Consider the following 13281-nt stretch of genomic DNA (forward strand, 5'->3'; position numbering starts at 1 on the left):
GAGTTGCCCTTTATGTTAGGGATAGTCTGGAGAGTATGGAACTCTGTCTGGGGACAGGTGAGCAGTGCACAGAGTTTGTGGATCAGGGTTGAAGGGAATATAGCTATGGGAGACATTACTGTGGGGATCTGTTACAGACGGTCTGATCAAGGAGAACCTGCGGCTGAAGCACTCCATAGACAGATAGAAAAAGCCTCATGCTCGCAGGCCCTTGTTCTCATGGGTGACTTCAACCACCCTGACATCTGTTGGAAGGATGGTACGGCCGGGCGCAAGCAATCCAGGAGGTTCCTCAATTGTGTAGCCTGGCACAAGCAATCCAGGAGGTTCCTTGATTGTATGGAAGACACCTTCCTTCTGCAAGTAATAGAGGAGCCGACAAGGAGAGGTGCCATGCTTGACCTTGTGCTCACCAACAGGGAAGGGCTGGTTGGAAATGTGACGCTCCAGGGCAACCTTGGATGCAGCGATCATGAGATGGTCGAGTTCGAGGTCCTCAGGACAGTGAGAAGAGCGTGCAGCAAGCTGACTGCCCTGGACTTCAAAAGAGCAGACATTGGCCTCTTCAGGAACCTGCTTCAGAAGGTTCCATGGGATACAGCCCTAGAGGGCAGAGGGGCCGAAGACTGTTGGTTGATATTCAAGGATCACCTGCTGCAAGCTCAGGAGTGTTGCATCCCAACCAGAAGGAAGTGCAGCAGGAGGGCCAGGAGACCTCCTTGGATGGATAAGGAGCTCCTGAGGAAAATTCAATTGAAAAAAGAGGCTTATAATAAGTGGAAGCAAGGACAGGTGGCATGGGAAGAGTACAGGGATGTTGTCCGAGAAGCTAGGGACCAGGTTAGGAAAGCTAAGGCCCAGTTAGAATTAAGCTTAGCTAGAGGTATTAAAGACAACAGGAAGGTATTCTACAGGTACATAGCAAGTAAAAAACAGACTAGGGAGAATGTAGGCCCCCTCAGGAAGCTCTCAGGAGAACTGGCTACCCTGGATTTGGAGAAGGCTGAGGTTCTTAATGACTTCTTTGCCTCGGTCTTCACTGGCAAAGGCTCTGACCAAACCACCCAAGTCTTGGAACGTAGATGCAGGGACTGTGAGAATGAAGACCTTGCGCCCACTGTAGGAGAGGAACTGGTTCGAGACCATCTTAAAAATCTGAACGTGCACAAGTCCATGGGTCCTGATGAGATCCATCCACGGGTCCTGAAGCTGAATTACAGACCAGTCAGTCTCACCTCTGTGCCTGGCAAAATCTTGGAGCAGATTCTCCTGGAAGGCATGCTAAGGCACATGAAAAACAACAAGGTCCTTGGTGACAGCCAGCATGGCTTCACTAAGGGGAAATCCTGCCTGACCAATTTGGTGGCCTTCTATGATGGGGCTACAGAAATGATGGACAGGGGTAGAGCAGTTGATGTCATCTACCTGGACTTGTGTAAAGCGTTCGACACTGTCCCACACGACATCCTTGTCTCTAAATTGGAGAGACATCAATTTGATGGATGGACCACTTGGTGGATAAAGAACTGGCTGGATGGCCGCACACAGAGTTGTGGTCAATGGCTGGATGTCCAGCTGGAGACCAGTAACAAGTGGCGTCCCTCAGGGATCGGTGTTGGGACCGGTCTTGTTTAACATCTTTGTTGGTGACATGGACAGTGGGATTGAGTGCGCCCTCAGCAAGTTTGCCAATGGCACCAAGCTGTGTGGTTCAGTTGATACGCTGGAGGGAAGGAATGCCATCCAGAGGGACCTTGACACACTTGTGAGGTGGGCTGATGCCCCCCTCATGAGGTTTAACCATGCCAAGTGCAAGGTCCTACACCTGGGTCGGAGCAATCCCAGGCACAGCTACAGACTGGGCAGAGAAGAGATTCAGAGCAGCCCTGTGGAGAAGGACTTGGGGGTGTTGGTTGATGAGAAAATGAACATGAGCCGGCTTCAGTGTGCGCTTGCAGCCCAGAAAGCCAGCCGTATCCTGGGCTGCATCAAAAGAAGCGTGGCCAGCAGGTCGAAGGAGGTGATCCTGCCCCTCTACTCTGCTCTTGTGAGACCTCACCTGGAGTATTGTGTGCAGTTCTGGTGTCCTCAACATAAAAAGGACATGGAACTGCTGGAAGTCCAGAGAAGGGCCACGAGGATGATCAGGGGACTGGAGCACCTCACGTATGAAGACAGGCTGTGGAAATTGGGGCTGTTCAGCCTGGAGAAGAGAAGGCTGCGTGGAGACCTCATAGCTGGAGAGGGACTCTTCATTAGAGACTGTAGTGACAGGACAAGGGGTAACGGGTTAAAACTTAAACAGGGGAAGTTTAGATTGGATATAAGAAGGAAATTCTTTCCTGTGAGGGTGGTGAGGCACTGGAATGGGTTGCCCAGGGAGGTTGTGAATGCTCCATCCCTGTCAGTGTTCAAGACCAGGTTGGACGAGGCCTTGGGTGATACGATTTAGCGTAAGGTGTCCCTGCCCACGGCAGGGGGGTTGGAACTAGATGATCTTGAGGTCCTTTCCAACCCTAACGATTCTATGATTCTATGATTATTTTTTGCCCTCTTTACTGAAAAGATAGTGAGTAAAGTTGTCAAAGGCAACAGGCCATGTATGCTGTGGCAACGTGTATGTTGGCAACTCTATTAGGCATCTAGCCTCCTTTCATGAAAGCAACAGGACTTACAGTGTATTCAAACTTTGAAATGGTGAGAAATTCCAAAATTCAGATCTGATCCTTTGTGCCATCCAGATGCCTTTTTTCCTAGTTCTTAGGAATAAGACAGTAATTCTAAAGACACAACAAATGATCTTAAACCACAACAAATGCTCTTATTTAGAATTTGGAACATTTCCATTTCCTGATGAGAATGAATGCACTGCTTCTAGATATTGACTGGTTCTGAAATTTCTCTCTTCATTACCCATTATCAAAATACAGCTTGAAGGCCTTGGTGAAAACATATGATCAGACTTGGGACATCTGGATCCTCTCTGAGGACATTTCAGCTTTCTTAAGTCATAGTAGGGTCAACAAGAGTGCATGGATTCCCTCAGGAGCCACTGTACATCTTGGAGATAGCTAAAAAATAATGTGAGATGCCTTTTCAGTAGTGGAAAAATTACCTAAATAAAGAATGAAGATCTGTACCAGATACCCTAACATGTATAAAGGCCTGCTTATAAAAGTTAATAAATTTTTTCCAAGAAACCCAACTAAGTTATATGTGCAGAATTTTTTAATAAAGTCCATTAAACATTACATGAAACTACTCCAAGAACTATGTAGTGGCTGAACATCTGTTGCATAGGATTCTTAGCATGCAGGTACTGTTTCCACAGAGAGTATAAAATGTGGTTGATGGTGAGATTTTTCAAAGCTGCCATGAGCTTTTGGGCACTATCCCTGTCTGAAATAAGTCTTGGCAATGCAGGTATATAAAGTGTATATACTGGTAATACATATCAGAATTTTAGAGCATCACCCTCTTCCATGCCCTTCCAAGCCTTTCCTGAATCCAGGATGGAAACTCTTTATCAGAAATTCTGGTAAGTGCATGTGGCTTGTATGAAGTTACAGTTATGCTCTAGTAATTTCTTAGACGTTCTAGTCCTGTGTGTTTCTCTTCTGTATATAACACCCTGATGGTATCTGCAGCTGAAATTTAGCAGTTCAGGTTGAACTCTATATGGTTTCTTTCTGTAGTTGTCTATCAAGATCTTTTATACTGCTTAATCCTCGTTCTGTTCCAGGCACCCTTTCACAGTGCCCATTTTGCAGAGCTTCCTTCTGCAGGAGACATTTAGTGTTGACAAAAAGCAAAAGCACTATTTAATGGAAACAAATATTCTGATAAATGGGCTGGAGGAAACAGTTCAAACTCTTACACTTGGTTACCAACCTGAAAACCCCTATGTGAGTTATACAACAATTTCCTTTAATCTGGCATATAAAAAAAGTCAGCAAATGAGTGATTTACTGTGTATATCTTATATTCCTTGCATTTCCTCTCAAACTTTTTTTTAGATTTGTGCTAGCTTAGTTCATCCATATAACTACAAGTTGTTGCCCAAAGAAGTTGAAATATGCATATTAACTCGAAATCATCAAAATGTAAGTAAATTTCCCATTAAATTCAGTTAGTAGGGGACATTCATTACTTATTAATTTACAGTGTATTGTCTTTTCAGACCTATCTTGCTTCTCTTTAGCTTCTCACCATGTAAATGTGTTGACGCAGGAGTCATGGACAGCGCAGAGACAATCAATGTGATCAAGCAATTGCCAAATTTATTACAAAGCCTTAACTCCTTATATACTATTTCTTACATGCACCTACAGTGATTTGGCATATTATGATTGGATACATGTCTTGAAGTCCCATAGTGACTAATATGTAATTGGTTAAGCACAGGTGTGAGAACTTGACCTCGAAAGCTTGCCAACAGTCCACAGTTCTCATTAACTCAGTGAATTCCAGCTGCTTCTTATCTTGCTTGCTTAAGCTTCCTCGGGCCTCTCATGGCCTTGCTATATCTTTCAGGATTATTCAGAGTTTATGTACCAGTTATCCATTCTCCCATGAGAACACTGTCTCCACATAAATGCTGCACCCAAAAGGTCCAAAGAGCAGTGATGCGGTTGATGCCTCCCTAATACAATGTTTTGTATGATAATATATAATTATACACTGTGTGGTAATATATTATAAGAATATTTAATGTATTAAATACTATTATGCATTAATATTATCAAGTATGGGAAAGGAATGGATTCAGGATTTTCATCCTTATATAGGTGTATCTATTCATCTTCCTTACCAAACACAGGGTTTTTTTCCCTGCTTTGCTCATTTTTTGTTCTGACAACCCACAATATAATAGCTTGCAACACTAATTTTTCATAATATGTAGGGATGACTTCTCTCATCTTTCATGATATATAAGGTTACTAGTCAATGTAATTTGCTTATTCTTAACACATAGGTGAAGCATGAGCTTGAGACTGCCTTGAAGGTCAATAAGGAAGATGTTCTCAGCTTTCTGGGGAGATACGAGGACAAATCCAGTGAGGCAGCTCTTAGGCATCTTTTATACATGGATGTGACACATTCGTTCCAGGTATTCGTGCTTTTCATTTATGGCATTTTATTGGTGGTTGGTTTACTGCATTGTCTTTAGAATAGTAATTGTTTTATGCTTTTAACTTTCCTAGTTCAATAAAGTCCTGGCCCTCACAAAGTATTTCAGCAGAACAAATCATAATTTGTACCAATCTGTCTTGTAAGAAAGACACTGAACTTTCATTTTCATACTTTTTTACTGTAGTTTGTTTTTCAGTGTCCTTGAGTAAAATTGGTGACGTTCTGTTCACACATTTGCTAATGCGCATCCTTCACTTAATACTAAAAGTTCAAAAATCAAATCACAAGAGGCAGTTGATGGGAACGCAGTGATTATGTTTGCATTTTGCTTTGTCAAATAGCTAGAGTTTCCACGAGCAATGGGCCTAAGCGGGGAGCTGTTTTCCAGGCAGACTAAACTGGAACACTTTGACTACAGTGTGAGTGTAAAAGCCATCATCAACAAGAACATGTCTTCACAGGTCAGTTCCCTGATTATTACAGTTTTGTTGCTTGAAGTTGTGGCTTTTGCAGCTCATACACTCAGACCCATGTTGAATCTTGAGTAGCATGCATTAGGAATGTTCAACTGTTTAAGTTTGTGCTTTAAATTGCTCTGCAACTACTTTCAAGCATGGGAGCACAAATGTATCTGTATACTACAGAGCTGGTCAACTCATACAGAGTTCAGTGAGCGTAGTGGAGAGGTGTAAATTGTTAGGGAAACAGTTAACCTTTTACAGTTAGAGATTGTTCTGGCTAGATGGCTACATCCAGCTGGAGTAGGTGGCTTGCGTTCTGGCTGAAATTCAGAAAACTCTGAAAGTCAAGTTAAAATGTACTTAAAACTCAGCGTAGTTTGTAATTTCTTGTTGAAAGTTCTAGCATGGTGTCAGGCTGATGTGCAAAATCAGCTGCCATCTGTAGCTTCTGTTATCAATTCAGAAGGTTCTTTCTCTAGGATTAACTTTGTACTGTGTGGTGCGCTGAAGTAAAGACAGGGACATCACTTACCTGTTACCTTCACAGACAAAGCAGACTCAACTTGGAAAAATTAATTTAATTTATTTCCAAATAATAATGATGTTAAATGTGAGAAACAAAGACGAGAAATAAAAGCACCTTTTCCCCTCTGCTACTCCCTGCTTTTTCCCAAGCCCAACTTGTCTGCAGTCTTATTCCTCAAACTTAATGTCCTGTTCTTTTTCTCTGTGTAGGCCCAGGCATCCCTAAAGAGTTATGGTGAGAGCAGTTTCAATAGCTCTTTTTACCTTCATTACAATGGAAGGGGCATGCTGATGCTGGAGGTTGATATGACCACGGAAAACAGGCGAAAAAGCAGAGCTGTTGAACTGAGGGCTTTCCTTCATCAGGCAATCCTAACAAATCCAGAATCAATACAATTCCAGCTCATAGGCAAAGTATTTCCTTCAAGGTAGAGATATCAGAATCTTATTCAATAGAGGAGCTAGTGTTTTTTGTAATATGTATTTGGAAGTAGCTACTTTCATATAGCTTCAACAGAAGCCACTGGGGAAATGCTATTTCATGTGTTACTCGTGTTACTGAAATACTTTTGCTCTTTGTTTCATAAGTTGGTATAATAAGTTGTGTTCATGTTTTCTAGTTGCTTTCCTAGGACTTTGTATGGAGATAACTTGAACAGTTGGTACTGTAATACTCATTTTAGATCAACAGTTATTTCTCCCTTCACCCCACCCCCAGAGGTTTGTCCTCTCAGAAGTAAGGAACTAATATTTACAAGCTATGCCAGTGTTTAGTACAAAGTTTCACTAAGTATTGTGGAAAGCTCTGAGATGGCAGGGGTGGGAAATAGAAATTTGGCCCTCCCAAGTTTCAGCTGTCTTTCAGCTATTTTTCAAATTTCATGAATATGAAAGTGTGCAATGAAGGAGCTGATGTTTTTGTGGAGGTCTCAGTGTTTAGCAGTTTAGGAGTTGGATGGGATAAAGAGAATGAGGAGACAAAGAAATAAGAAGTTATTACAATTCTGTAGAAGCTCATTAGAATCATAGAATAGTTTGGGTTGAAAGGGAACTTCAAAGGTCATCTAGTTCAACCACATCCAGCCTGGCCTTGAATGTCTCCAGGAATGGCACATCCACCACTCTCTGTGCAACCTGTGCCAGTGTGTTACCATCCTCATTGCAAAGATTTTTTTCCTCTCATCCAGCCTAAATCTTCCCTCTTTTAGTTTAAAACCATCACCCCTCATCCTGTTGCAGTTAGATTTAATAAAATATTAAAATTAGATTAGCAAAATGAAAAATAAAAGATCCAAGAAAGATATTTCATGTATTTCTGCAGCTTACTTGCAGTTCTGAGCTTCCAATAGTAAATTAATTTATTTAAATACCAGAGTAAGCTGTAACAGAGCAATTTATTACAGCTTACTTCAGAAAGTAAAAATTTCTGGAATGATTTACTTAGATTTATTTTACAGGGAGAAAAGAGAGAAGAATAAAAGTTCGACTATTTCTGGGGAATTGCTATAAACATGCCGTCTATACAAACTTCAGTCACTGACTGATGAAATGAATCTTACTTCCCTGAATTTTGTAGTTCAGTTCTTCCTGTCAAGTGGATTCTCACTGAGGTTTTACTTGTCATCAGTCTTTCAAGAGTGTTCAAGTTTCTAGGAGGGATGTCTAACAGTATGAAAGTATGATTCCCTCACTTGTAGGTATTTGTGTGGTATACTTGAGCCTAGAAAGTCAGACATTTCAGTGTAGTTTGTTGAAGGCAATGTAAAAATTGTGTCTCAGTCTTATTCTTGAAACACTGAAAGCTGAGTTTCTTGTTGCTCCATCAAGTTTCCCTAAAAACCTGTACTGTGTTTCTCCAGCATTGTTCAACTCATGGCCAAAATACAAAGAAATAATTGTTGGTTCATTTACCATACTCAAGGGGGTGGTGGCTTTTAAAATTATTGTTTGAGCTGAATTCTCAGTCCTGCTTTTAAATCAGCAGTGAAGAGAGTTTTGATATTGTGACAGAGAAGAGTTCATTTCCAACTCTTAACTCTGTCCAACTCTTATTTTTTTCTTTTATTAGGGATGAGAAAAGCATCCAAGAAATTTGAAGAAAAATCAGTCTGCCAACAAGTGGGGCTTTACTGAGTAGTTTTATAAACACCTGATGAATAACATATATTCGTTGCAAGGCATGTGATTCACTGATTCCCAACACCAGAACAAGTGCCCAGAAAGTCTGTGGAGTCTCCATACTTGGAGATACTCAAAACTTGGCCACACACACTCCTGACCCTGCTTTCATTGATCCTGCTTTGAGTGAGATAGGGGTTGTCTTCACAATAATGAATTAATCATAATAATAATATTTTAATATTTTTATCTCTTTTTAGACTTTTGATATCTTCTGAGATGAAGCTTAATGAAAATAAGCTTCACATGGATTTCATGGGAGCCAGGGAGCAGAAAGTTGGTCTTGTTTTGTCCCTATATGGAAAAGTCCAACACACATTTGCTGGATTAAAGGCTGTACCTCATCATCTTTCTCTGAATGGATTACTGAATTGCAAAACCAACATTCGTGATGGTACTTTTTTACTTTATCTTTTGCTATTAAGTCTGCAGCTGTCTGAGGAAGCTTCTTGACTTCAATATATTTCCTTACTGAACTGCATACTGCATTCAGCTCTGGGGCCCCCAACGTAAGAAGAAGGTGGACCTGTTGGGGTGAGTCCAGAGTAGGCTACAGAGGTGCTGCAAGGGCTGGAGCACCTCTGCTCTGGAGACAGGCTGAGAGAACTGGGCTTGTTCAGCCTGGAGAAGAGAAGGCTCCAGGAAGACCTTAGAGCAGCTGCTAGTGCCTAATGGGGTTAAGAAAGCTGGAGAAGGGCTTTGGATAGGGACCTGTAGGGACAAGACAAGGGGGAATGGCTTTAAACCGACAGAAGGGAGATTTTTATTGGATATAAGGCAGAAGTTCTTCCCTGTTAGGGTGCTGAGGCACTGGCACAGGTTGCCCAAAGAAGCTGTGGCTGCCCCATCCCTGGCAGTGTTCAAGGTCAGGCTGGACAGGGCTTGGAGCAACCTGGTCTAGTGGAATATGTCCCTGCCTGTGGTAGCAGTTGGAACTGGATGAGCTTTAAGGTCCCTTCCAACCCAAACCATTCTATATATGTAATACAGAAGAGAATAATTAGCATGAAAAATGAACTCTTAGTCCATGTGTTGATACTACTTTTCAGTGAACTAACATCATAGATTCATAATTTTTATTTTTCACTGATTGAAGGAAGTGGTGGGTGGCATCTTTCCTGTCCAGCTCTTCTAAAGTTGAGGGTGGGGGGTAGAGGAAGCTTCAGGCCCTTCGTCTTCTGAATGGCTCCATAGGTGGAGTAGGTCACTGCAGAGCTCTAGAGGGATTGTTTAACCTGGAGTTATGCAAGTATTAGGTCATAGTTGCACTGTAAATTGTCCTTCAGAAGGCAGTGCGGTGCAGTCCATCGCCTAAAGGCACAAGCAGCTTGGTGAAGAAAAAGAAACAGCTGCCAGAATTAATATTACGTAATTTGTTTAAAGCACAGATGCTTATAGTAGTAGAGAAATTCTCAACAATAAACTGATTTGCTCTCTAGAGTAGGCTAAATGATCTATTATAATAAATGGAATTTCTTTTATTTCCTCCTGCTATTAAATTAATGGCTATTTTACGAGTTGCTTATAAAAATCTGGTTATTTCTGCCCTGAAGAGCTCTCCCCACAGTAACCATTTCTGCCTGTTACAGGTAACATCAATGTGATGGTCAACAAAACACTGTATGGGCTCCATCTCAGGAACAGAAATGTGTTTGGGAATACCACCGTACACAGTATCACTTTTGCTATGTTTCAGAACGGCAGTCAGGCAATCCCTGTGGAGGCAAAACTGAAAGGACGCCTGGAGCTGAGCAAAGAGATGAAAAGGGTGCTAGCTAGCTTCCAGGTGGATGAGAAAGCCCTTTTTGTAGATTTTTCCAATATCATGAGTCATGGGCACAGCAGCCTCAGTGGGACTTTCACACATAATATCAGCTTTTTTAAAAATGCAGGTAAGAAGATAACTGACTTGATGGTGTGGTGTAACAAGATGAATTCATCTGTGTGGAGACCAGTGGAAATAGGTTGCATTTGCTCACATAAGAGAAAAATGTAATCCAGTTTTAGCAATATTCTTTTTAATATTGTTGAGAAAATGCAACAAAATGGTACAAAGCTATTTACAAACTCTGAACTATTTCAGAGCAAATTATTTCTCTCTTCTACATCTTTATTCCTGCATGCTTATCGGTTCCTCTGAGAATATTTTATGGCTGTTTTAATTTGAGCCAGAATTGAAACATTGAGGACTAAAATATGCGGTGTTGTTTCCTAAGCAAAACTGAGGGTTTTCATAACATGAAGTTATCAAGAATTTTGAATGGGTAAATTGCCTTTGTCCTTTTGGACTGAAGAAATCTGTTTTGAAACTTTCTCACAGCTGAATACTGGAATTGGGCACAGTACCCATTGGTAGATATCCATTATTGAGAAAAGAAAAATCCTTGACTTCTGAAGTCCATGCCACATTTTAATTTAACAGTCACTTTTTAATATGATTTTCATATGGTAGGTAATGTACTCTCTTACTATAAATAGCAGTAAGTGCAGCTAACTGGATGATTGCAGTTTAAAAAAAGTCTGTCTTTTCTTATGAAAAACAACAGATGGCTTTGATTAATCTTTTATTAACGCATCTGCTCTGTATTTTACAGGGACAACCCAGAAGTATTGTTTTGATTTTGCTTCCTTCCCTGTCAATAGGATTGCCCTTGGATGTCATTGTTACTGCCATGTGTGATCATGACACAAGAAATCAAACCATTACGGTAGTCCTGCAGAGTGGCAGTGAAAGGATTACCACTATGTTTGGAAGTCACAGACTGTCCACAGAGCATCCTAAATCTGAGATATCTGTGAGTTTGAAGCACAACATCTCAAAGATAAAGGAACATGGGATCCCTTTTATTGTGGAAGCTGCTGGCTATTATGAGGTGAGTTCTGTCTGTGATTATTTAATTCCTGGCAGAACCATTTCTAATAATGTAACTTATTCCTTTGCACTTTACTCCAAAAGCATCTGCTTTTTTGAGCTGTTCCAAAGAAAGATGTTTCCTTGCTTCTTGTCGTACTGTGTACCTGTCATCTGAAGTCTTAGAGCTGAATCTAGACTAAATGAGATTCTACATTCAGTTCTCATTTAAGTGAAGTGCTTTGCTGCATAGGATCAGGAGTCTTTTCCAATTTTCTTTTCCCCCTATAAATGGGAAGTGGACTGGCAGACCTAATATATGTAACGATGTCAGCGATTTTAGGTACTGCATTGTGTCTAGTACTGGATTATCTAGTTCTGATGGCATCCTTTGAACGTCTGCTTAAGAGCAGAAGACTGTATAGCCTGGCTTTCCATTTGGAAATCTCTACTCAAAGAAGCATCACAGATCATGTTTCCTGGTACAGTGTTGCTTGGCCACTCTTCTGTCAGCATTTCTGCTATAGATCTGTGAATAGCATATAGCTATTTTGTATCTCAAAATACCCTTCCATAAAAGAAGGGTTCAAACATTTGACTTGTTCTACCACATGCTGGAAGGCTGAAGTCACTAACGTACTAACATTTGTGATGGGTTCAGCTACTCTGGTACAGGGAAACGCAGGTGTGCGGAGGAAGAGCTCTGAACAGTTCACTTTGCCCTGCTTACTAGTAATTTCACTGTTTAATCATTTATGCCTTGGGACTCAAATCCTCCAGGGTACTAAATGCTCTCAATATGTTTTGGAGCCAGAAGAAATTATTGGTGCACAGCACAGTCTAGCGTAACAGGAAAATCTCTATCTGAAGTGAAGCCACTTTGACTTTGCACTTTTATTTTATTAATACTGCTGCCCTGACACAGGCTGTGATGTGTAATCATGGTGAAACATACTCTGCCTTTGCCAGTTATTGTTGGGATGTTGTTTGTTTCTTTCTATTGTTTTGCTTCTCTTGTGCACAGAATTCCACCAGAAAGACTGCTGCAGGGATAACAGCCACAGTGGAGACGAAACAGCTCAAAGTCGAAATAGAGAAGACAGCCACAGGCAGTGCTATGGAAATTTCTCTTTTACTTCACCATGATGTGGAAGGACTGATTTACATTGTTCCACGTGTACTAGAGGTTAGCAGAAATCCTGCTATATAGTGTATTTGATGGAGTTTTCTGCTGTGCCTTCTCAGTTCTTCACATTTACTGCTTGAGAGCAAGCTTGCAGGTCAGAGGGAGAGAGATTTTTGTCAAACAAGGCCAGTGCAGAAAGCCTAAAAGTTGTTTCTTAGCAATGAAGAGCAGGTTTTCAAGATTTGGTGGGTGACAAAATATTCACGTCATGAAGCTGGGTGGGTGTTGCCCAGACACAGTAACATGCAGTCTCAGCTTGGCAATATTGCTAAAACAGGGTTTGCAGGTGAATGATGTGGCTGTTTGTAGGTGGGTATGGAGAGCAGAGTGAATACTAATGGCAACAGTTTTCATGCAGCCAGCAATTATCCACAAGGACTTCCCTTTCTGCGACAGAGGACACAGCTGATGGCATATGAAACACAGAATGTCTGCTTGTGATGGGGGTATTTTCTGTTCCAAAACTTAAGAAATGCAACTATCTTTGTCAAAATCAAAAGCCAGAGTTTCAAAAATAGTCCTGTTTAGCAAGTAACTGTTTCCTACTGTTTGAAGATATTTTTTTGCCCTTATGTATGCTGATAATATTTTGGCATGATAATGCAAGATTAGAGACAGATTAGCCTCAGATTAGCCTCAGACCCACTAAACCATTTATCTTTTCAAAACTGATTTCTAAAAGTTAATCTTAAAGCTGTTTTAGTATCTTCATGCTTTTTATCTTGAAAGAAGTCTATTAGCTTGCTAATTTCTATTTTAGTTCCCTGTGCTTTTCTTCATGTTCTGAATGTGCTTTGTTGATAATGCCAACAGGTTGCTTGCAGTGGAGAATCTGCTAATGAGCAACTTTCTGGCCTTTGCAATGGAGCAATTACACTTCATCATTTTGAGGTACTGGCTTCATTTATAAACTCTGCTGTCAACAACATACTGTCTTAACTACCACT

The 13281-nt window shown here is 41.0% G+C and overlaps 1 protein-coding gene across 1 annotated transcript in view; it reads left to right on the forward strand.

Annotated features, from left to right (window-relative positions):
* The window catches only part of LOC133279990 (uncharacterized), a 94003-nt gene that overhangs the window by 44446 nt on the left and 36276 nt on the right, over nt 1-13281 (forward strand). Inside the window, exons 31-40 of the mRNA XM_061474274.1 lie at nt 3743-3905; nt 4017-4103; nt 4976-5110; nt 5475-5594; nt 6330-6547; nt 8498-8691; nt 9887-10189; nt 10941-11170; nt 12173-12334; nt 13148-13225. Of these exons, the coding sequence (XP_061330258.1) occupies nt 3743-3905; nt 4017-4103; nt 4976-5110; nt 5475-5594; nt 6330-6547; nt 8498-8691; nt 9887-10189; nt 10941-11170; nt 12173-12334; nt 13148-13225 (1690 nt within the window). The remainder of the gene's footprint in view (nt 1-3742; nt 3906-4016; nt 4104-4975; nt 5111-5474; nt 5595-6329; nt 6548-8497; nt 8692-9886; nt 10190-10940; nt 11171-12172; nt 12335-13147; nt 13226-13281) is intronic.

Source organism: Pezoporus flaviventris, unplaced genomic scaffold (genome assembly GCF_033815535.1).
Source record: "Pezoporus flaviventris isolate CSIRO_AGI_PZ_B2104156 unplaced genomic scaffold, CSIRO_AGI_Pfla_v1 ptg000078l, whole genome shotgun sequence".
Lineage (NCBI taxonomy): Eukaryota > Metazoa > Chordata > Aves > Psittaciformes > Psittacidae > Pezoporus > Pezoporus flaviventris.